At 39.9% G+C, this 23,145-nt stretch overlaps 1 protein-coding gene across 14 annotated transcripts in view; it reads left to right on the top strand.

Annotated features, from left to right (window-relative positions):
• The window catches only part of MEF2C (myocyte enhancer factor 2C), a 177,652-nt gene that overhangs the window by 117,308 nt on the left and 37,199 nt on the right, over positions 1 to 23,145 (top strand). For 10 of the 14 annotated variants that reach the window (XM_047730001.1, XM_047730000.1, XM_047730002.1 and 7 more), the window contains one exon: positions 16,956 to 17,099. In XM_047730001.1, the coding sequence (XP_047585957.1) occupies positions 16,956 to 17,099 (144 nt within the window). Of the gene's footprint in view, positions 1 to 16,955; positions 17,100 to 17,158; positions 17,297 to 23,145 lie in introns of all 14 variants that reach the window. The other 4 variants (XM_047730007.1, XM_047730009.1, XM_047730012.1 and 1 more) reach the window with 2 other exon arrangements.

The following is a 23,145-nucleotide window of genomic DNA, read 5'->3' as shown; positions in this document are numbered from 1 at the left end:
TGGTGATGGCTGTTTGGGGCATTTTAAAACTATTAGCTGGTTAATGTGTGGTTAATGTTATTTATTCAACAGAAAATTGACTTTAAAGCCATGTAAAAAACCAAGTGTCATAATTGTAAACTTCTTTTAAAATGTTATACAACTTTGTTTAATTTCAATTTTCAAAAAACTCAGTTTCCCATCTAAGAGATTCATGCATTGGCCAGGCTGGGGAAGCCTCCAGAGAAAACAGGGCAGCTCAGCCACTGCGGAAGCCGCGTCGCTGACTGTGGGTGGCATTTCTCTGCTGAGTCAGGTTTGTGCCAGGCCTTCCCTCAGCTTTTACTAACAGTGTGGATTTTCTGACAAGATGCAAAAACCCAAGTCTTGCGGTTCTTGAAGCTCTCCTGCAGTTTTTCCCTTTTCCTTGGGACTTTGGGAAATTTTCACTTAAGAAGATCCCATCTTGCTATGTCTTCTTCGTAACTGTTGAAAAAAACTGGGAACTTTTACAGTCATTTCCTTCACTTTTTCTCCCTTCTGGGCTATAAAGTAACACAGTATTATCCATATCATTTTGAAAACCAAAGAAAGGGAAGAGCTTCTGTACCCACCTTTTAAAAGGAGAATTTTTATAGCTCATACACAATTTCTTCATAATCCCATAGTATTGGCCAGAGGGAAACAGTAGTCCCTCCATAGGAGCATGTATTTCTTCTCTTTTCCCCTATCTACCCCCACTACTCCAGCCAAAATGTTACCAGCTTTGGCATCCCTTATCTATACAAGCAAATTGAAGGGAAGAGCTGGGCGGTTAGTTTGGGAATCTGAGGAATATAGGCACCAAAATAAATAAACAAACATTTCCTCTTACTAACAGAGACTTAAAGTTCTTGCTAGTATTATTTCAATAATTGGGACAAACCTACACTTCATTTTACCCAGGCAGATACAGCCTAAATGCTATTGCAAAGGACCTCCTTCCTGGTCCTAAAAATGTAGGACTGGAAAAAATTAAACCGCCTTTCTTTGCCTTAGGTTTTCAACAACCTACACTTCATTCTAACTAGGTTGCTACAACATACATATTATGGAAGGGGCCCTCCCCTCTCTTCAGTGGCTATTGCAATAACACAACAGAAAAAACATTTTAGATAAAATTACTCATCAGAAAGTGAATCCTGGGGCGCTGGGGTGGCTCAGTCCTTAAGCATCTGCCTTCGACTCAGTTCATGATCCCAGGGTCCTTTGGTCGAGCCCCACGAGCCCCACATCCGGGCTCCCTGCTCCACAGGGAGCCTGCTTCTCCCTCTCCTACTTCCTCCCCCTGCTTGTGTTTCTTCCCTCACGGCTCTCTCTCTGTCAAATAAATAAATCTTTAAAAAAAAAAAAAAAGTGAATCCTATTACAAATATATCCCTTTATGAGAAAAATAAGATTTGTCAACATTTCACCAATTTCATCTGAGAACAGAGTATTCAAAGAAAACACTGGCATAACTTAAGCTATCTTTGTAATCGGATGACTTGCAGAGGCAGAATAGGGGAATAACTGACGAACGAAACCCAGGAGGCTTGTGTATGATGAGTTCATTAACTCGGTTCTACCACTGACTAACTTTGTGGACTTTAGCAAGTGCTTGCACCACCTTGCACCTACTTTTCTTCATCTGTGGTGGTCATGGAGAAGAGTAGTTACAAGGGTTTAAAAAGAGATCCATACAAAGCTGCAGGCTCAGTCCCTGGCACATAGGAAATGCTCCATTAATGGGAGGTGTTACTTGCTGAGAAACAGATTCAGTTAAGGGGAAAATTAATATTTTGATAGTGTGGGAAGACTGGTTTAATTTCCTTTTCATGCCATAGAAGGGGAAATATTGTTTTTATAATTACCTAATGAATAATATGGAAGAAATTATTGCACAAATGAAAAATCTAAGTTCACCACTGAACTAACAAAATCCCTGAGAATTCATAAGGTATGGAAATTGAAATACCAAACTTAAAAATCAGGTGGCAATACTTTTCCATGATAACGCCTGACATTATTAAAGCCTACATGACTACAAAAGCAGGTAATGCCATGGGGATGAGGGGCCAAAGCTGCAGAGACTCTCCAGAGAAGGCTGTCCCAGGCCAAAGGACAGAGCCGTCTGTGGGGCTGGCAGACGCCGCTTGGCCCACTGAGTTAGACAACAGGTGTCCAGCCACTGCCAGGAGTGGATATTGGGATGAGCAAGATTGCCGATGGCCTGTGGTAAAGCTTTATGTTAGATCATAAAGTGCTGAGTGCAGGCATGAAGAGAGGCCAGCTTACCTGCCGGGGGATCAATTGATGTGCTCACTGGATTATTTTTTCCCTCTGTCCTTCATCAAACCCTCAGCTTCCCTCTCTCATTCTCATTCCCTTCCTCCCTCCCCATATCCATTCATCTATAACTATCCATCATCTATCATCATTTTATCCTTTCTCTCTCTCCTTCTTGTCCTTACTTTTATTAAGCATGTACTCTCCATAACTTTGTTTTTAATTTCCTAGTGCTCTCTCTAGCTTTTATAGCATCATATGAAATCCAAAGTGACTGAATGCAAAACCTAAGAATGTTACTTATCTGTATAATCTATGAAGACATGGGAAATGCGATTTTGTGAATTAGTTGCTCTAAGATTTTGGGACCACGGATTCATATATGGATAACACTCACAGCATAAGGAAAATAACTTGAAATGAGTTTGATTTTAATTATTGGTTAAATTAATTCAGAAACATAAATTTAGAAAAATTTAAACCTACATATAAAATAATGAGGAAGATTAGCCTGTGTAGGCTTTCATCAGCATTTGATATTGATAATACTAGCCTTTCCAAAACATTGTTTATGAATTACATTTTCTTTCAAAGTATTTCATCTAGGAAGAAAGATCCCTATTTGCTATAATGGACTGCATATTAGGTATTTTCAGAATCTTTTTTTTTTTAAGATTTTATTTATTTGACAGACAGAGATCACAAGTAGGCAGAGAGGCAGGCAGAGAGAGGAGGAAGCAGGCTCCCTGCCGAGCAGAGAGCCTGATGCAGGGCTTCATCCCAGGACCCTGGGATCATGACCTGAGCCGAAGGCAGAGGCTTTAACCCACTGAGCCACCGAGGCGCCCCCAGAATTTTTTTTGTAGAAATTTTTGTCCTATTTATTTTTAATGACTATACTCAATTCATTATTGCCTATGCTAATGAAAAAGCACCCTTTATTCTTTTTAATTCTAGCATAGTTACCACACAGTGTTGGGGCACCTGGGTGGGTCGGTCTTTAAGTGTCTGCCTCTGGCTCAAGTCATGATCCCGGGGTCCTGGGATTGAACCCCCCCACACACCCATCCAGCTCCATGCTCTTTGAGAAGCCTGTTTCTCCCTCTTCTACTCCCCTAGCTTGTATTCCATCTCTCACTGTCTCTCTCTCTGTCAAATAAATAAAATCTTCCCAAAAGAAATCCAGTGTTATATTAGTTTCAGTTAGTTTCAGTATATTAGGACAATATAGTGACTCAGCAATTCTATACATTACTCAGTGCTCATCATGGTAAGTGTACTCTTTTTATTTTAATATAAACGTACTCTTAATCCCCATCACCTGTTTTACCTACTCCTCCACTCACCTCCCCTCTGGTAACTATCAGTTTGTTCTTTATAGTTAAGAGTGTTTTTTGTGTTTTTTCTTTTTTTCCTTGTTTATTGTTTTGTTTCTCAAATTCCACATGTGAGTGAGATCACATGGGATTTATCTTTCTTTGACTGACTTATTTCACTTAACGTTATATACTCTATATCCATCCGTGTTGTTGCAAATGGCAACATTTATTTATGGCTGAGTAATATTCTATCATATACATAGAGAGACCACATCTTCTTTATCTGTTCATCTATCAGTGGACATGGGCTACTTCCATAATTTGGCTATTGTAATCAATGCTGCAGTAAACATAGGGGTACCGGTATCTTTTCAAATTAATGTTTTTGTTTACTTTGTATAGATACCCAGTGGTGGAATTCCTGAAATGTATGTAGTTCTATTTTTAACTTTTTGAGGAACCTCCATACTGTTTTCCACAGTGGCTGCACTGGTTTGCATTCCCACCAGTAGTGCATAGGGATTCCTTTTTCCCCATATCCTTGCCAACACTTATTGTTACTTGTGTTTTTTATTTTAGTCATTCTGACAGGTGTGAGATGATATCCGATTGTGGCTTTAATTTGCATTTTCCTGGCGATGAATGACATTAAGCATCTTTCTAAGTGTCTGTGGACCATCTCTATGTCTTCTTTGGAGCAAAGTCTATTTTCATCTTCAGTGAGAACAGACCCTTTATATCAATATTATAAAATAGTAGAACCTCCATTGTGAGTTAGGAGACAGCAACCCGTAATAACGAGTAAGTCAGGAAATCTGAGTGAAAGTCCCTGTGACAAGTCAAGGAAAGGATCCTACTGCTAAAATGCTACTGGTACTTTTGATATTTGTCCTATAGGTGCTCTGGTTATGTTTCTGGTACCGGCTGGAAACAACTACATTGCTAGGAAAGCAAATAGTGGCTCTTTGATTAATGAGCCCCAAATTCCCATTAATTTATGAAATTCTGAGGGCCTTTGCTCTCCTTAGTCCAAGGCATAGGTTGAAGGCATGGCGCCTGCCCCAAGGTGCTCAGTCACATGGAGACTGAGGCAGGCACACAATCGCCCTACAGAGAGCACAGCTGTGTTAAGATCACAAGAAGGGCTAGTCTAACTGCAGACAATGACTGGAGTAGTGTCCATTCGCTCTGTAAATACAGCAAACGTCTCAAATGGAGAACTGAAACTGAGCAATTGCCTAAGGAATTTGAAGCCCTTTTATTTTTAAGCACCTTTTATTTACCTGATGCTCCTTGATTATTAAAATGTAGAGTTGTGGGGCCCCTGGGTGGCTCAGTGGGTTAACCCTCTGCCTTCGGCTCAGGTCATGATCCCAGGGTCCTGGGATGGAGCCCTGCATCAGGCTCTCTGCTTAGCAGGGAGCCTGCTTCCCCCCCCCCGCCCCCCGCCTGCCTCTCTGCCTGCTTGTGATTTCTGTCAAATAAATAAATAAAATCTTTAAAAAATAATAAAAAAGATAGAGTTGTAACAGATTTCTTCCACAGGACACCTACCCAATACAACTGAGCATAAAATCCACAACTTACTAACAATTCACATGTAAGATTTGTGGTAATAACATACACTCCGTAGACAATAAATAGATTGGACCCTGTCCTTCACTGAAAATAATTTTTAATGTGGGGGAAGAGATAAAACATATCACCAGTATAAACTTATTTTCAGAAAAGAAAGCAAAGGGCATTGTAAGTGTCCTGCTGTGCATTTTGGAGATGTGATGTAAGGGACTTTCTCATTGCCTATTCTGAGTGTGGATAGACATATCTTCCCTGACCAACTGACCACATCCGATGAACCTAACATCCAGTACAACAGACTCTACCTCTAGGACAACCCTCTGAACCTAGAAGAAGTCTTTCTTTCCCAGATACTAACTTCCAGCCAGGATTGCTGGCCTGGCTTCCTGTTCATACACCAGGTCTAATAGAGCCCTGTAGTGTTCTTCCATCTACTGGTCTAACTGGCCCAACCCCTCGTCAGGGACCATCTCACCCATTATATCTTGGTCACTCTTTATGAAACAGAAAGTTTTCCAATGTATCAGCCAACGAAATAGAAATATTAATACTGCATTAACCAGATCCCAGGGGATTTTACATTAAAAGAGACAAGTAGTAAGGCCAGAGACCTGGGTTGCTAGTCATTGGCAGACCTACCAAACATTACTCATGTTGAAAAAGAGAGAAAAGGTTCGGTGATAAGGAAAAAGGAAAGCTTGGATCCCCACTAACTTTGGCTTATGATCTCTGAGACTCCTTATTATATGTCATCAGGCTCTCCTTGGCTGTCCAGAAGAGCCAACAAGTTTGTTGCAATGTTCTGACAGATACCGCACTAGTTGCTAAGGATGGGAAGCTTTCAAGAGATAGGTCTAGTCTAAAGGGATCTTATAATCTAGAAAATGAGACAAAAGCAATAATACAGAGAGCAACATTATGAAATAAATGTTAATTACAAAGTTCCCGGAGAAGCACAAAAGAGAGACATTAATTCTCTTACCTCTCCAGTCCACAGGATTCTTTCCTTTTATAATTTAAATTTGTGTGTGAAGCTGGGAGAAGGTGGGGCTAGAGAGAGTGGGTTTGTAGGGGCAGAAGCAGTGTAAACTCTGAGCACAAATCTAGCAAATGCCCCCTGGGTGTTTTCAGCTTGCACGGTGATTCCATCTTAAATAAGAACCACTGTCACTGCAGCCGTGGATTCCATTATTCTTTTATCAGCAACAGCAATATCTGGTGGGTATCACCGGTGCGGCGGGCACGTTCAAGTTCTTTCAGGTAACAGAGGTGAAAAAGACAGTTTCTGCTCTTGTGGAGGTTGATTCTAATGCAGCTACAGTAGCTGTGGTGTCCGTTTTGTTCTCACACGATCCCAGCGATGCTCTGATGCCCTGATACCTCAGGTTGCCATGTCAGAGGAATATGGGTATCGAGCAGCGTGCGCTAACACAGTTGTCAATACCACTCAATCCGATGGTTCAGGCTCAGGCTCAGGCAAAACGCTCAGAATTAGCCCAGAGGCTAGTTTTCACAGGGCATACTACTCACAGAGTATACCGGCCTGAAGGCAAAGAAGAGGCCCTCTCCCATCATTGATGTCCAATCACTATCAAATAAGCAAAATCACCTGGAGCAAATAACAAAGAGAGGGTTTCCCCATCCGTCCAAAGGCCAGCCCAGGAGAGAAGGGATACTAGGGTAGCAGAGAGGTCTTAGGAAAGGAAGCAGTTTAACCTTCATCTGGGTGTCCCTGGCTGTCTCAGAGAGGAGGATTTGGGTGGCTCAAGTACAATTCTCAGGTATGCTCAAAATTGTCATGGCATGAGTCAGTCAATCCTGAACCTCGCATCTTATTTTGTTCCCTTACTGGAGGCTCTGTGTACACTCTGCTTTTTAGATATACTAGTGATAAACCGTAGATCCCAACTAACAGATTCTTCAAATGACATCAAAGGTGACGCCTTTGTTTCTGAAGGAAAACCTAGAAACAGAGAAGAGAATGCGCAAAAGCATCCCCTTGCATTATTTTTTCAACATGTTTGTGTCCTTCTGGTGGTAAGTGAGAGCAGGGACTGTCCCAGAAGACTCGGGAGCTAGAAGGGAACGGCCCCTCACACCCAGGTCTCTGGGAAATTGTAAACACACAAAAAAAAACAACCATTTGTAGCCTGGGTAAAATAGTCTGTATCACCTCCTCTGAGTCCACTCGTGCAGGGATATTCTGTTGTCACAACCACAAAGTGACCCTAGAAGCTTGCTTTAACTTACCAGAACTTGTGTTCCTTGAATTTGTTTACTTAATCTTATTAAAACAAATAAATAATGCTGTCATCTTAGGAGACCACCCAACTCATTTCAATGAGTCTCTCGGTGTTAGAAAGTATGACTGTCAAATTTGTTTGCTTATTCATTGATCCAGGGAAGGGTTAATGAGAACTGAGAACCTTTATTGAGCCCATGTGTATTAATCCGTCCCTGTTGCGAGAACCAGAGATACCCAGTCCTTACAGAGCTCACAGTCTAGTAGTGAAGCCGACATGTGAGAAGATGAAATTGGAATAAAATATACCACCTGTTATTAAACACACAAAAAGAGTCACAGATAGAGAAGGGAATCCTTAAGTGCCCAGAAGAGCATGGAAAGAGCTTCATGGAGCAAGTGTTGGCATTGGGTAAGAGGTAACCTGGGATGACTAAGGTTTGTGTAGTGGAGAGCAGGGCAAACACAATCTTCTAGACAGGAATGAATGACATATACCAAAACAGCGTTGGTGCAGGACCTACCCGACTTGGGAAATGGTAGGAATTTCCCCCCTGATGAAACCCGGAGTGCTGGGGGAGAAGGGAGGGGACGAGGCTGGGGAAAGAAAACTAGTGGTTGTGGCCACAGGGAGCCACCCGCGTTTATATGGAGAACAGTGATAAAATTAGATTTGCGTGGTAATGAAACCCTGCTGAAAGTGGGAAGGATGACCGGCTGGAAGGTGAGATCAGAAGACAAACAGATTAAGGGTAGGGGACAAATAAAAAAGAAATTGTAAGAGAGTCAAGAGATGGTGGAGTCAAGGGTGACTTCTGGGTTTCCGGCTTGAACAGCTAGGGTATGATGTGATGTTAGCTAGGAAAGGAAAAATGGGAGGGGGATGGATAAGGGGATAGGTTACAGTCAAGAAAATAAATGAGAAGAGATCGAGGGAATCCAGTCGAAATGAGGAAGCGTGGTGACTGAGAATGATAGTGCCGAGCCGATGATAAATACAGGTGGTGGGAATATGATGGGAATATATTCCCGCTTCATGACTGACCAGGCACGGACCCAACTTCAGTAAAAAGGCATTTACAACTAGATAAGAACCCATGTGGAAACAAAAATAATGACTTAACCTATCCTTTCCATATACATCTTCTTTTGTTAAAATAAGGCATTCGTGGTTTTAAAAAGATGCTTCAGTGTGTTATTTTTAAGAATCCGTGCTCCCGATAATCTGCCTTTTTCCGTCCCTGTAACCTATTTGCAAGTAAAATGCTATAGTTGAAAAAGGTTAGTAGGTGAAGTTACTTTTATATTTTAGACTCAAAAATCCTGCTTCGTGATCTTTGTTAATTTACTCCTCTCCTTTCTTTCTCAACCTTTGTTTAATTTATTAGTTCTGTCCTCTCTTTTCCTTCCTTATATAAGAAGTCACTAACATCATTCATCCCTCAAACCCACTTCCAGCTTGATCATTCATATTCCAGCTTTTTATTTTTTTATCTCATCTTTTATTTTTTTTTTTTAGCTTGCTTTATAGAGAGTATCAGGATTAACTGCATATTTTAGCATGCATTTCGATCATTATGTATTAAATGTTCCCTGCTTAGTATTTTACTTCAGATCTCTCCTGGATTCAGAATGTCAGGGAGCGTTTTCATGGCTAATTGTGCCAAACTTCCCCATCTCAGTCCTGTTCCTGGCCAGCCTCATGATGCATGCTCTGTCCAGGTTCCAGAAGAGGTGTGGTGGAAGAATTCTTAACAAAAACATCAACCCACTGACCTATCCTGAGGCAGCCTGAATCATCTGATTGGCCTTAGAATCACCCTGATTTTCCATGAATCCTCCAGGCTAAGGTTGGCCCGGAATAAGACCAATGTCAAAGCCCAGGAGAATAGTGGAGCAGTAGACCAGCATCCAAAAATGGGGAAAAAAGATGAACTTTGACCAAGAATTTTAAAACATGCTTATTTCAGATTTATAATATCTGACTCACATCCACAAAAGTTTCCCCATGCGCTTGACTACAAGGTTTCTGTTTTTCATTTTCTACCTTTATACAATCTGCCTAAAATACCACTCCCTTTTTCCTTCTTCCATGCTGAATCCTGTGCCCTCTTTCCTGCTGTTCACATCATGGCCAAGATTATATGATCATGGCTTTTTGACCTTAAAGATTTCATGAATGCCTCGTTACTTCTGACAGTCCCTATCTAGACCAGTACCCCAATTTTTAAGTATTCAATGATCTAAATCTCCTGAGTTTTAACCAGTTTCATACTGCATTGTTTTCTAACTTTAAAATGATACATTCAAAAAATGGTCAATTTGTAATAGTTACCGAAAAAGAACAAAATAATAACTGAGTTTTAACATCATGTGAAACAATAACATTCAACGGTGAAAAATTACAGTTACAAAAATACTACACTAAGACTCCTCTATCTCCCTCTAGCATCTGAGCATTCTTTCCTGTTGTGCTCGTCCATCCATTAAGTCTCTCATTAATGCTGTAGACGTTTCTTAAGCTTCTGCCATGTGCCAGACCCTGTGCTAAGTCCTGTTCATACATAATGGCTAGTAAACAATCCCTCACCTCCAGGAGTTCACTCATGGGAAAAAACATGTCAACAGAAATTCTTAATCCTATCTCTGGGAATGCATCTTTGTATCCAAAGGACCACAGACAACACCTGACACAAAGTAAATTGCCCTTAGTAAATGTATATCAAGAGGTCTGGACCCCCACGACCATTTCTGTCTCCAACCAGCCAGATGGCTTTGTTCCAGTATTGAAACCTCAGCATAAACTCACTTAAAGTAAAAAACGTGTTTTCTGTTCATTCAGCAAGCATGTGTTGAGCACTTTGCAAGTGTGTCAGGCTCTGTTCTATATTGAAATTGCAAAAGTGAATGAAGGAAAGTGCTTTGTTACTTGCCTCATGAGCTGGCAAGGGAGACACATAAGTAATATGGGTGATAAACACTCTAATAGAAAAAAAATGTATACAATAAATGAGTACATGAATGAGGGAGAAATCAATTCCACCCTAGTGATCAGAGAAATCTACAAAGAGGAGAGGATGTATTAGCTCTGCCTTGAAGGAGGACTGTCCTAAGTCCAGGAAAGAGATATTGGTGGGCTCATTCAGGAGCCCAGCTTAAGCAAAGACACGAGGTATGGAAGGCCAGTTGTGTATGCACTGTTATTCCTCCCCTCTGGAAGACATGAGGAAGGACCAGATGATCCTTGGTGGTCTAGTCCAGGATTAGAATACCTGTAATTTTGGGAACGATCACCATCTGAATGTTGATATGAAATAATTCCTACTAAAAGACATGTGTGGGTGTTTCTTTATGTTCTATACATTAAAAGTCTTCAAATCTTTAACTAATGTCTTTAATTTCCATTATTTAAAGATGAAAAATTGTTCAGTGAAAAAAATTTCAAGTTCAATATTAAGATTATCTTTTGAGGAAAGGAATAAAATGAAACAATGAGAATCTCCAGCTCTTCCCAGCCTTTCCTCGGTAGGACTTAATATCTGGTTAGAATAAGCATTAATAACCTGGAGGAAATACAGTGTTAAGGTTTATATTTTCAATTTTTATTAAAATTTTCACCAAAAATGAATAATTTGGGGTAAAATTTAATTTTTTATAGTCTGTACTAGATATGATTTGCTTGTCTAATTAAAAATCTACCTACCGGGGACGCCTGGGTGGCTCAGTTGGTTAGGCGGCTGCCTTCGCCTCAGGTCATGATCCCAGCGTCCTGGGATGGAGTCCCACATCGGGCTCCTTGCTCAGCGGGAAGCCTGCTTCTCCCTCTGCCTCTGCCTGCCACTCTGTCTGCCTGTGCTCACTCTCTCTGACAAATAAATAAATTAAAAAAAAAAAATCTACCTACCGATTGTAGTAAATTTGCAGTATTTTAATTGTCTTTTCATTTCTGTATTAAGAAGAAAGGAGAACTATAGAACAGGAAAGATAGTGCAGATGATCCTTACAGTTTTGGTAATTAAAACCTATGGAGAAATTTCTTGGCACCTGATCTTCCCCCAGCCTAAGTAATCTGTGCTAGAAATCATACACACACATGCGCAAAAACTGCATACAATTATAGGCCATTTCAGGGGTTTTTCATTTAACTTTGCATTGCCTGATTTTCTAAAACCTGACTGCACCAAACGGTATCCATGTATAATAGGTTTTTGGTAATTGTTTGCTGACTATATTTTAAGTGAAAGAAGTCGTTCTCTAGGGCAGCCACTTCCCAGCCTGGAGGGACCAAAGCAGCAGCTGGGTAGCAGCACACAACCTTGGGAGGATGTTTACAAAATACTCTCAGAAACCTCGCTTACAGACAGTATCCATTTCAATGGCATCTCCTTTTCCTATGCCGATTTACTGCTTTCTAAAGATTATTCAGCTTGTTGGGAGTAGACAGCTATTTTCATAAAGCTGTGAAAGACAAGCACAAAAAATGATTTAGTATTAAGGAAAAGGAAACTACCTTTTCTAAGTTGAGACCTTTTTTTTCCCTTGGTTTTTGTGCGAACATGACATTCATGGAACTAATAGAGATAATTCTTCCATGTGTTCTTGACACATCAGCCCTCTGAAGTAAGGGTAATGCCAGCTGTGCAAGAAAGATTGATTATTTGGAGTTTAAGAAAAAATAATGGGTGTTTATGGGTTTTTTGCAAAAAAAAAAAAATTTGAAACTGCTGCTGTACCGTGGGTAGGTACAGAAAAAGAAATGATGGGAATATTCTTTTTTTTTTTTTAAGATTTTATTTATTTATTTGACAGAGAGAGAACATGAGCGCACAAGCATAGGGAGCAGCAGGCAGAGGCAGAGGGAGAAGCAGGCAGAGGCAGAGGGAGAAGCAGGCTTCCCGCTAAGTGGGGAGTCTGATGCAGGGCTTGAACCCAGGACCCTGGATCATGACCTGAGCCAAAGGCAGAGGCTTAACCAACTGAGCCACGCAAAGCGGCCTGAAAATAGATATTCTTGAGGACTAAGACTGCCGACTTGGAAAGAGGTTGAATGGTTGGAAGCTTTAATCTGTGATGGTGGTTCTCTAAAAGAAGCTTAATTTTATGTAAATAGCAGTAACATAAAATATGTAGCTTCATTTAATTGAAAAAAGGCCAATAATTTAGTTATTTCTTTTTTTACTAACAAGAAATAATTAAGAAAGGGAAACCAGTTTTAACCATTGTATACAGAAGGGATTTTGTAGATGATAACATAATGCCTAAGACGAGAAATGAGAGCTCCATGTGGCATTCTTTTTCATTTATATTCCTTTCAGTAACGACATAGAATCTGTTCCCTACATCTATTTCATTAGAATTTTTGAAGCACCTGTCACCTATCATCGTCAGTTTATATGTATTTCAAGTTTTCCTGATGAGCAAATGTAGTAATGCAGGGTCCATATGTCCACATGTCTGGGAGGGGAGAGTCCACGTGGTTTTTGGATTACCTGTCTGGACTCCCTTTCCCATTTATTGTTTGGAGTATGTCACCTTCTGTCAATCTAATTACTTCTCTAAGAAATGGCTGCGCTCAGCTCACTGCATGACAATCGCTGCCTTGTGAAAACATCCCAGAAGCCTGTGCCGTCAATTGATCTACCCCAAAAGTGTCACTCTCACATGGAAAGTTGAATTCGGTATACAGACTCACTCAAGATTTACAGAGTTCTCTGAGGGAAGAGTTTCTTCAGATATGGAGCAGGAGAAGCTGGTTTCAGTAGATCTCTTGCCTCCTCTTGACATACAGAATCCATCTTTTCACAACACAGTCAGCTGAGAGACACTTACAATATATGCAGCCGGGACTTCCAGCCCCTGCAAAAAAATAATGGTTTAAGTGCCTGCATTCCCTGACCAGTAACATTCGTAAAACATCAGAGAAGCTTTCAAAGGCCAGGGGCAGAGATTTTGATTTTTTTCTAGAAAAAGGCCTGAAGGAATAATCCTTATTTATCCAACTAACAGTCCTTTTTTTTTTTAAGATTTTATTTATTTATTTGATAGAGATCACAAGTAGGCAGAGAGAGAGGGAGAAGCAGACTCCCTGCTGAGCAGAGAGCCTGACGCGGGTCTCAATCCCAGGACCCTGGGATCATGATCCCAGCCGAAGGCAGAGGCTTTAACCCACTGAGCCACCCAGGCGCCCCCTAACAGTCCCTTTAATTTATACTGACTGTTTATCACTATGATAAAGACAGACTTGGCAGATCTAACAGTAATTCCTTTGTCATCCTTAAACAACTGTAGATTTTTAATATAATAAAGATAAGAGTTCCACATGCACACGATAGTATTTAAGTTTATGCCATCACATCCATCTTCAGAGCCTTATATTTCTACCATAATCATCTGTTCTTGGCAAAAATGTGTTCTACAAGCTTTCAGCTGAGGATAATATTTTTGAACAATTTTTTCAATGTTCTAGTTATGGGATTATGGGAATTTGCAACTCACTATTAATTTGCCCTTGGGTTTTGTATTCGTATATCTCAAAATGCCCCCTTTTTTAAAATAATACAGTTAAACTTGAAATAAAACTATACATTTCAGTGTGAGAGATATTTTATTACTTAAATACTGGTGATTTCATTGAAAGATAATGTAGTCAGATACAAGAAGAATTTATAAGAAGAAAATGAGCCACTGTTTCCCGCCCCCCTCACTGCTGTTTCCTTTGTGACTTCATGCCATTTGCTTTGTTTGCTTAACAGTTTATATAATTCTTTAGGTACAAAATGAGCTTTCGGTTTAATGATTTTTTAATCCAAAAACTGGTAATTGCTTTATTGACTAATAAGCATTCCCACTCTAAAATCTGACCTCTAGATATATCAATATTTTAGCCATATTTTCATACTTAAAGCTTTCTCACAGCCCAACTTTTAAATTTTTCTACCTTAATTTATTTCAGCATTCACCCTGCTGCTGTAGTTGTATGTGAGTAAGAGTGATCTATTCCTCATCCCTCCCTGTACAAGTGTGGGAAAACCTGGGCAGGGGAAGGTGGCCCATATTGCCCCGGCAAGAGGCCAGAAGTGTGGACCTTCTTGCTTGCCCACGCTGGTTTGAGACTTGGCGTAAAGTTTCCCTAAAATGTTCATGGAAGACTTATGAGAGATAATGAGTTAACATTTGCGGAGATCTTTCAATAAACTGTAATTGATGTTTGAATTTTTATAAACCAAACACGGTATCTAACCTTGAAAGCTTCATAAGAATATTTAGCACACATGTACGTGCCAGATGGATTGTAATGACAGTTGATAGGCCTCTCCTAGCCCTTGCGTTCTGTTGTCAAAAATCTGCACATCAAAACAACTATAATTTTTATAATATGATTTATTGGCTAAAATATCTGGGTGCACATTGAAAAATCTACTGTCTAGATAAGACTATAAATTAATGTTATATAAGATAAGACTTTAAATTAAAGGTTTATGTAAGAATATTCCTATCATGCCTTGTAGAAATATAGGCAGGTAAATTTTGAAAATCATCGAATAATATTTTCTTGATCTGACATCTTTCTCTACATAAGTGAATTTTTATGAAAAATATGTGGATTATGTATGATGCAAGACACTCAGAAATTATTCTCAAGGATATGTGGAGATCAAAGCAGAAACACATCATAATACAGCAAATAGTTATCACCCGGAAGAATACTCTTGTGGTTGAGATAATGCTAACAAAACAGCCTAAAACAGAAAATTAAGTTAGTGAATAAAATTATTATTGTAAAGTATTGTAACATTCTTTGTAGTATTATTTTAAGGAACCCCCCCCCCAGTTACTTATTCTGGGTAAAAATGATGGCATAGATCCATGGTAGGGGGACAGGTGGCCCCACCAATTATAAATTCCCCAAGATTGTAAATGTATATATTATCCTCTTGTGTCAAAATATTCATTTTTAATATTCAAACATTATACCACATAATAAGCTGTAACCATATGTTTATTTGTTATATTATACTGCTATAACATTAATAAATATTTACAGAGCTGCCGTGTATCATAGATGTATTAGAAATGGTAGCTCTCTTAGTTTGATTTTAAGTGAAAATCTTCCATGCCTCAGAAACTAATTTTAAATGTTACATTTGTTACACATTGATAAGAGCCAAGGAGTTTAAATTGTTAAGACTGACACCCCCTTTTTAACTCATGTTGTTTTATTTATTTTCCCCAATTGCATGAATTAAAGATGGAGTGTTATCTCAGCTTTTGCTTTATTTGTACGTGAATTCTGTCTTTAATAAAGATGAGCTCTGCTGAGCTTTCCATTAATGAGAGACATATAGGTACCCAGCCCTTTATAAACGGTGGTAGTACCAAGAAAAATCAGAAATGTTGCTAGTCTATTAATAATTGACATGGCAAGCCGTGTGATTAATCAGAAGTTTTATGATCTCTAGAAGATAACATTATCTCTGTAAATCAGATGGTGTACAATTAACTTGACAGCCATCAGTTAAAGGGGAGAAAAAGACAAAAAAAGAGGGAAAGTAAAACTCAGGACTCCTGACTCATACTTTTTCTGTTACATTGTTACACTCGTGTTTATTCTTCTATGACAGCTGAGACTAGACCAGTCCTATGTTCAGGAGACAGGAGGTTCAGGAAAAGGCACTGACTTTTCACTTTCATGTGTCAGCAGACAGTCTCAGGGTGATCCTACTCAGCTGGAAGCAGAAGGAACTTTTGCTACTTTGGTAGTTATTGACTTGGTTGCCTATTTTCAGTGTTCTTTGGCTTCCTTGCTCAGCTTACGGAAAGTTAAGCTCAGCCATTTTGACTTTTCTTTCAGCCTGTGTTTAGGCAGATAGCTTCTCAGTATTACCAATCTCGATACAGATTTTCCCAAGTACAGACTTCTAACCAGACTGGACAAAGGCGATTCTCGTTATGATCACAGTGTCTGGATGTTCTTAATGGGTGCTTTGCAAGAATATCACCTGGGTTCTCTTACGGCCTTTTGCTGTCACGCGCACATCAAAAGGGGTGCCAGGACACCAGGAGCACCAACCATCATGTTAAACTCAAACTAGAGATCTGTTTCCATTTCTGCTTTTGTCACAGTCGCAAATTCCGAAATCATTGTGTAACGCCCTGACTTCTAACTTTCCTGTGGGAACATGGTGTTGCAATTTGCCACCTTACTTGTATTCTTCTGTAAGTGTCTGTCAGTAGATATTTGAAGCACATATGACTTTCGTACCATGAAATTTCAGCCCTTGTACCGTCTTTGTTCATTGACTGAATTTCGTTGTAAAGGGAATATTGCCCTTTTATTTTTTTGTAACTAGTAGTGGGTACGCTATTGAAATCACTCCTGGGGGGTTTTCTCTGTGGTTCCTTTACCCTAATGTAAAAAAACCGTATGTAATAACAACCTGAAATACTGGACAGCTTGAACTTCTCTAACACCCCTGAATGTCTCTTACAGCCTCTGTCTAGGTTTGAACTTTCCAAATTATGTATTTCAGACGTTGAGAAAGAAGGGCCTTAATGGCTGTGACAGCCCAGATCCCGATGCAGACGATTCAGTAGGTCACAGCCCTGAGTCTGAGGACAAGTACAGGAAAATTAACGAAGATATTGATCTAATGATCAGCAGGCAAAGATTGTGTGTAAGTACTCGGAACACCCTTCATTTTTTTTACTCTTGATATTTCTCTGAACCTGGCAGGCCTTGAACAAGAAAGAAAACAAAGGCTGTGAAAGCCCCGATCCCGACTCCTCTTATGCACTCACCCCACGCACTGAAGAAAAATACAAAAAAATTAATGAAGAATTTGATAATATGATCAAGAGTCATAAAATTCCTGTAAGTACCGAAGGTAGATGGCTGGTCCGCTGATAACCTGCTGCAGTAACATCCCTTAACCCTTTCAGTGATGACTTTCTCTACGAAGCCCTAGAAAGTCAAACCGATAAAATAGCCATCTCATCCCACGGGCAGTGCGTTTAGAAAGCAAACCCTAAGGGGTGCTGAACTTAGGTAATCTAAGAGTTGCCTCAAGAAGGTCATTCGGAGGCAGAAGGTATACAGGCAGAAGAGACACACCCTGAATTTACACCATCTTTAAACACACGGTTCACACAAATCACATGCACTGGTAAAAGGCTGGACTCTCCTGAACGAGCCGGAGGATTTACTGTAGCATATACACATATCCGTCCTGAGCCCGGGTACGTGAGTAGAACCACAGTTCTCTCACAATCGTCATCCAAAGGGAAGCTTGTTTCTGAATAAAGCTTCCGCCCCTCTCCCTACACACGACATCCAACAGCAGCACTGAAGGGTTAAAGCTAATGCTCGCTGCAGGGATACAGACTGCATGAAAACCGAATGGTAAGATTTCAACGTGTCTGTGTGCTGGGGTGACTTTAAAGCTTTATCAGAAGATTCGCTTTGCCTACACCAACGTTTCCCATGCTTTAACATTTGGCTAAGTTTTTGTCTTAACCAAGTCAAAGGATGTCTAACAATCAATCACATGCCTTGCCAGATATTTAAGAGAAATAACTCCGCATGTATTATTTTGTTTGCCCACATAGAGAGGGGGAAAGTACATACCTTTTTTTATACTCTGTCATCAGTCAAGTGATGTTAATTTTGTGACATCGAGTGATGCACCTTGGAGGTTCACGTGCTTTCTGAATAACTAATGTTAGAGTCTGAAACCCTCATTGTGTACCAGCTCTTCAGGAGGTAATTAATTCCTTTCTCAAAAAAGAACATTTTTCGTAAGTTAGCAAAACACCCTCAACTCTGCAGTGAAAATATGCCTCAGCAATTACAAGCGCAGATATTTGGGGACAAGAGCTCTAGGCCGCGTCCACATTTGCACTCACGAGATAAATTAATGCCCTACACGTAGGAAGTGCACAACCAACCTGTGCTGAATTAAATCGAACACTTTAAAACTCATTTATATAAAAAAATAAAATAAAACTCATTAATAAAATGTATGAATAGTAAACTTTCTACCCTCATAAATACGTCTGCTTCTTTTGTTAAATGAAATAATGTCAGCAATAGAGCTTTTGTGGAATCAGAATTACTAATACCCAGTATTCGTGTATGAGCCCCTTCGCTAAGTGGCTCAAATTCTTAAAGGTTCCATAAAACCAAGTACTACCTACAACACATCCACAGTGGGCACTTGATCAAAAATACAACATTTCCTATCAGACATAGCGATGCATACATCGCTATGCATACGGAATTCTTAAACGATAAAATGCCCATTGAGATTTTATCTTGCCCAGAAGAAGGAACCCCTTGCCCAAAGAAACCTCTCCTTTGGGCCAATTTTTAATTCTTACAGGCTGAGTTTCACTTACTATAGAATACACTGGTTTAGAGCTGCTGGGCATAAGTGTTTGTGAAGATGAGACTGTAGGTGTCTCAAACAGAAGGAATCCCCTGTCCAGTTAAGGAAGGGCAGTATATACAATACTGCAGATCACGCTCCATGGCCGTGATCCTAAATGTGTGTGAAGCTTTAACCCCCGGAGGCTCTGGGAGAATGCCCGTATTTGCACACTGGATCTTTTTCCCATGCTTTAGGAGAAGGAGGTGTGATGCATAACCTGGACTCCCTTACAGTATTTCATCCTGTCCTGCAAAGAGTTCAAAATCAGGATACATGATTTCTTAAGAGGTGCAGTGGTGTGTGGCGGCGGATGAAAAACCACATAAGAGTTTATAGGGCGGGCTGTGAGAAGGACTACACAGCTCCTAGCTGTGCCTCTGAGTCTTCGTCTCTGTAATAAGTGCTTCAGGCTCCACGATGAAAAGCCCAGTTTTCGCACATCGCTTTCAGTTGCTGGAAGTAAATTTTGTTGAAAGTTTCCACAGCTGCTAAAACATTTGCAGCAGGGCAAGGACACTCTGCCCTTTGTATGTAGAGAGTGTCTCCACCTCTTTAAAAACATTACAAGACTGTTTTTCTAATTCAGAGACCCAGTTTGAAGAGTTTCCCTTTTAAAATAGAAAATTTAATATTGCAATCACCTGTTAGGATTTAATTTATGCCCATATTCCTCAATTACATGAAATAATTCATGGATGATTTGGAATCTTGTTGACCAGCATTTCCTCATGTGGGGTTTGCCACGGTTCATGCTGGGCCTCACAGCAAGAAAAAAACCAGTTCCATTTGAGGAACCAGGAATTAGGAAATGGGCTGAGGGAAGGAGGCGTGGTTGCAAGACCGGTTGAAAGTGAACGGGAAGGGAGGAAGTGGAAATAGTATATGTTTTCTTCAAATAACAGCCTGTGAGGAGAGAGAAATACTGATGTACCTAGAATCAAGGAAAGAGTTAAAAGGAAAAGCTCTGGAGATTATTTATCTACTGAGGAGGAATGCTTGCAGGAAAGAAAAGATCAAAGGCACTGGTGAAATGGTGCCACAATGGTGAGCTACTCAAGGAAGGGAAGGAGGTGGGGGCCAGAGCAGGACAGAGTTGTAGGTAGACCCATGACCTAGTTAAGATGGTAGAAGTTACATATGTGACCACCTAGTGATTTCTGTGTTTCATATTGAACTTAGCTTCTATAGGTATTAAGGTGAGGAAGTAGGTGCTGGAGAGAGGACCAAGAATGATGAAGGTGTAGCCATTGTGAGAAATTGGGGATGAGAAAGGAAAGAGTGAGTACAGGCCAGGGTTGTCAGACAACCTTGAGGAAATTTGGATATCAGTGATTGGAGTTGTGTGATTTCTTTTCTCTGTCGGTTCTTAGCAGCCTGGTGATGGTTGATTGAAAGGGAGTATCATTAGTGGCTCAAAAAGGGGATTCAGTTCAGTCATTCACATTAAATGAAAGAGGGCCTATTAACTAAAAATATTTTATTAAAAATATTTTATTTAACTTTTTATTGGACTTTTCCTTGTGGTAAGTTTGGGAAAATCGTGGGTTTTGGGTAAGAGTTCAGATACCTTTCTGACCACAATGACTCACTTCAGTAACCATGATCAGTTTGTTCAAGGATAGACACTAAAAGCTTTTTAGCTCTCTTGCCTGTGTATCGTAAAGCAGGGCTGGCATTGTGGGCATGCGACCTGTGCAATTACACAGGGCCCTGCTCTTGTAGGCTTGGCCATCGCCATCTTGAAACTCTTCATAATTTTTTTAAGGTTTTCTTCATTTATTTGACAGAGAGAGAGATAGTAAGAGCAGGAACACAAGCAGGGGTAGTGGGAGAGGGAGAAGCAGGTCTCCGGCGAGGCAGGGAGCGCTATGAGGGGGCTCCATCCCAGGACCCAGGGACCATGACCTGAGCCGAAGGCAGACACTTAACGACTGAGCCACCCAGGCGCCCCTCTTCATAATTTTTTAACAGGGGCCACACATTTTCATTTTAGCCTGGGCCCTGAAAATTACATAGTAGTCCTGCCTACAGCATTTTATTCAGTCACCCCAAATTCCCTCTTCCTACCTGTCTTGAGTGTTCTAAAATTTGGAGCCCAGCCCTGAGATATATGCAAGTCGGGAGCTCTTAACTACTCTCTGGCTTCCAATTTTTAGACAAAAGTTTTTTTAAAAGATGCTTTTAAGTTCCCTAATTTTTAAAAATCAAGAAGAAAACAATGCTAAATTCCTCTAAACATTTACGCACTTTTGTAGCCTTTGCATTCCCTAAAATGTTTAGAGCTGGTTAATCTCTTTATGTTTGCAAACAGCTCATGTCTCATATCAGGTCAAGGGACATTAAATGACTTGCCTGTTTAAATGGCAATTTATTGCACAACAGGATTGCAACTGAGATTTCTGATATAAAACCTTTGTTCTTTCTGAGTCTCTGAGCTATCTCCTCAGTGTGGTCATTTTTAAGCTTATAATTCGACTTTAAAATTATTTAGCCAGTTCCTAATACAGATAAAGAAACAAAACAAAAGATAGAATGCAAAAGATGTTAGCATATTTTATAAATGTGATTTTTTTAATATGCTTTGGTATCAGAGTTATGTCTAACTGCTATTTAACCAATCACAAAAGAATTTCATACTTACCAAATTGTTTACAGCCCAGAATGCTAGAAACTGAATAATTCTTTGGGATGATGGTCAGAGGAAGAGAGGAGTAGAGAGATTTTCACTGAACCAGTTATTAGGGTGGTCCAGATTTTATGAAATCATTTTTGATAATTTTTCTTACTTTGGATGTGTGTGCAGTCAGAGGAAATGGGCTTTGCTGTCTACATAGACACAATCAACACTCCGTAGAACATTCAGGGGAGAAATAGTTTTATAGCAGATCCTTAAGTATTCAATCATAGTTAAACATTTATAAGTAGTAATAATGAGTACAGATAAAAACACTTGTAGCTAAAAGATAGCTTTAAAATACCAAACCTGAGTAAATACGGAAGAAAGGGGTCTTGAAGGCTTATTTTTTCCCGAGACCTCAGTCACATCCTGACAGTTATGAGCAGAGAGCTCCCTCTAACATGGTTCCTCAGCTACATGTCACGAGAACCCTTTTAGTTCATTATTTTCATGGTTCACAATAATAAGCGGCTAACATGAAGCCCATACTCACTTCACAGTATGATTTCTGACTGCAGTATTTTATTTCTGTCCAAAAACTTATACTGTGTTACACAGTGATTTAATGGAAAAAGCAACAGGCTCAGTCACTTCCTAGTTAGATGACCTTGGGGCACTTAATCTCACAGATTTAAAAAGGAAAGGATTATATCCATAGTGAAGGGATGTTGAAAGGGTTGGATCACATAATTTGTGTGAATTATATAGTGTGGCGCCTGCTCAGTAAATAATATACAGTAAATTATAAGCTTGTATTTTCATATTAGTACAGTGTCTTCCTAAAACTTCTTTGATGAAAAATATTCAATTCATATGATAAAAAATTAGACAAAGTGCTGCGTTTCCTGACAACAGAAGAGCTCTAGCAGCTTGATGAAAGGGAGCATTATTTGGCCAACATCATAAGTGATGTTACAAAGGAAAAAAAAGCAAGAGAAAGAGATCAGGAGAAGGATGAGGGTAGGACAAACTGCACAATTAAATAAGGTAGACAGGGTGGGCTTCCTTGAGAAAGCCAGATTTTAAGCAGAAAATTGAAGGAAGTGCTGGAGTTAGCCGTGGAAATGAGTCAAGAATGAGTGAGTGAGGAAGAGGGAAGTAGGAAATCAGATCATGAAGCCTGGTGAAAGCTGGGATTTATGGGGTCTTATGGAACATTGGAAGAAGTTGGGCTTTTCTCTGAGTAAGGTCGGAGCTTCTCACAGGGTTTGGAATAGAGGGGTGTCATCATCTGATCTGTGCTTTTAAAGGATCAATTTGATTGCTAACTCGAAAATAAAAAGAAGGAGGGCAAGGATAGAAGCAGGCAACTTGTGGGAGGTGACTGCAGTTATCAAGGCAAGAGGTGATGGTGCTGGAACCAGAGTGGTAGCCATTAGAATGAGAGATGTTTGGAGAGTGAATATATATGGAAGTTAAGCCAATAGGATTTCTGGGTAGACTAGATGTGTGGGAGACAGTGAAGATTCTTCAAGGGGAACTCCCAAGGATTTTATTCTATGCCATTGAAAGCATTGTCATCAGTTGGAGATGAAGAAAGGTATGAGTGGAGCTAGATTGGAGTTGATTTGGAGATGTCTATTAGACATTCAAGTAGAAATATTGAGATTGCTGTTG

This window comes from Lutra lutra, chromosome 5 (genome assembly GCF_902655055.1).
Source record: "Lutra lutra chromosome 5, mLutLut1.2, whole genome shotgun sequence".
Classification (NCBI taxonomy): Eukaryota; Metazoa; Chordata; class Mammalia; order Carnivora; family Mustelidae; genus Lutra; species Lutra lutra.
The sequence above is the reverse complement of the archived record's forward strand: the minus strand, read 5'-3'. Positions and strand labels throughout refer to the sequence as shown.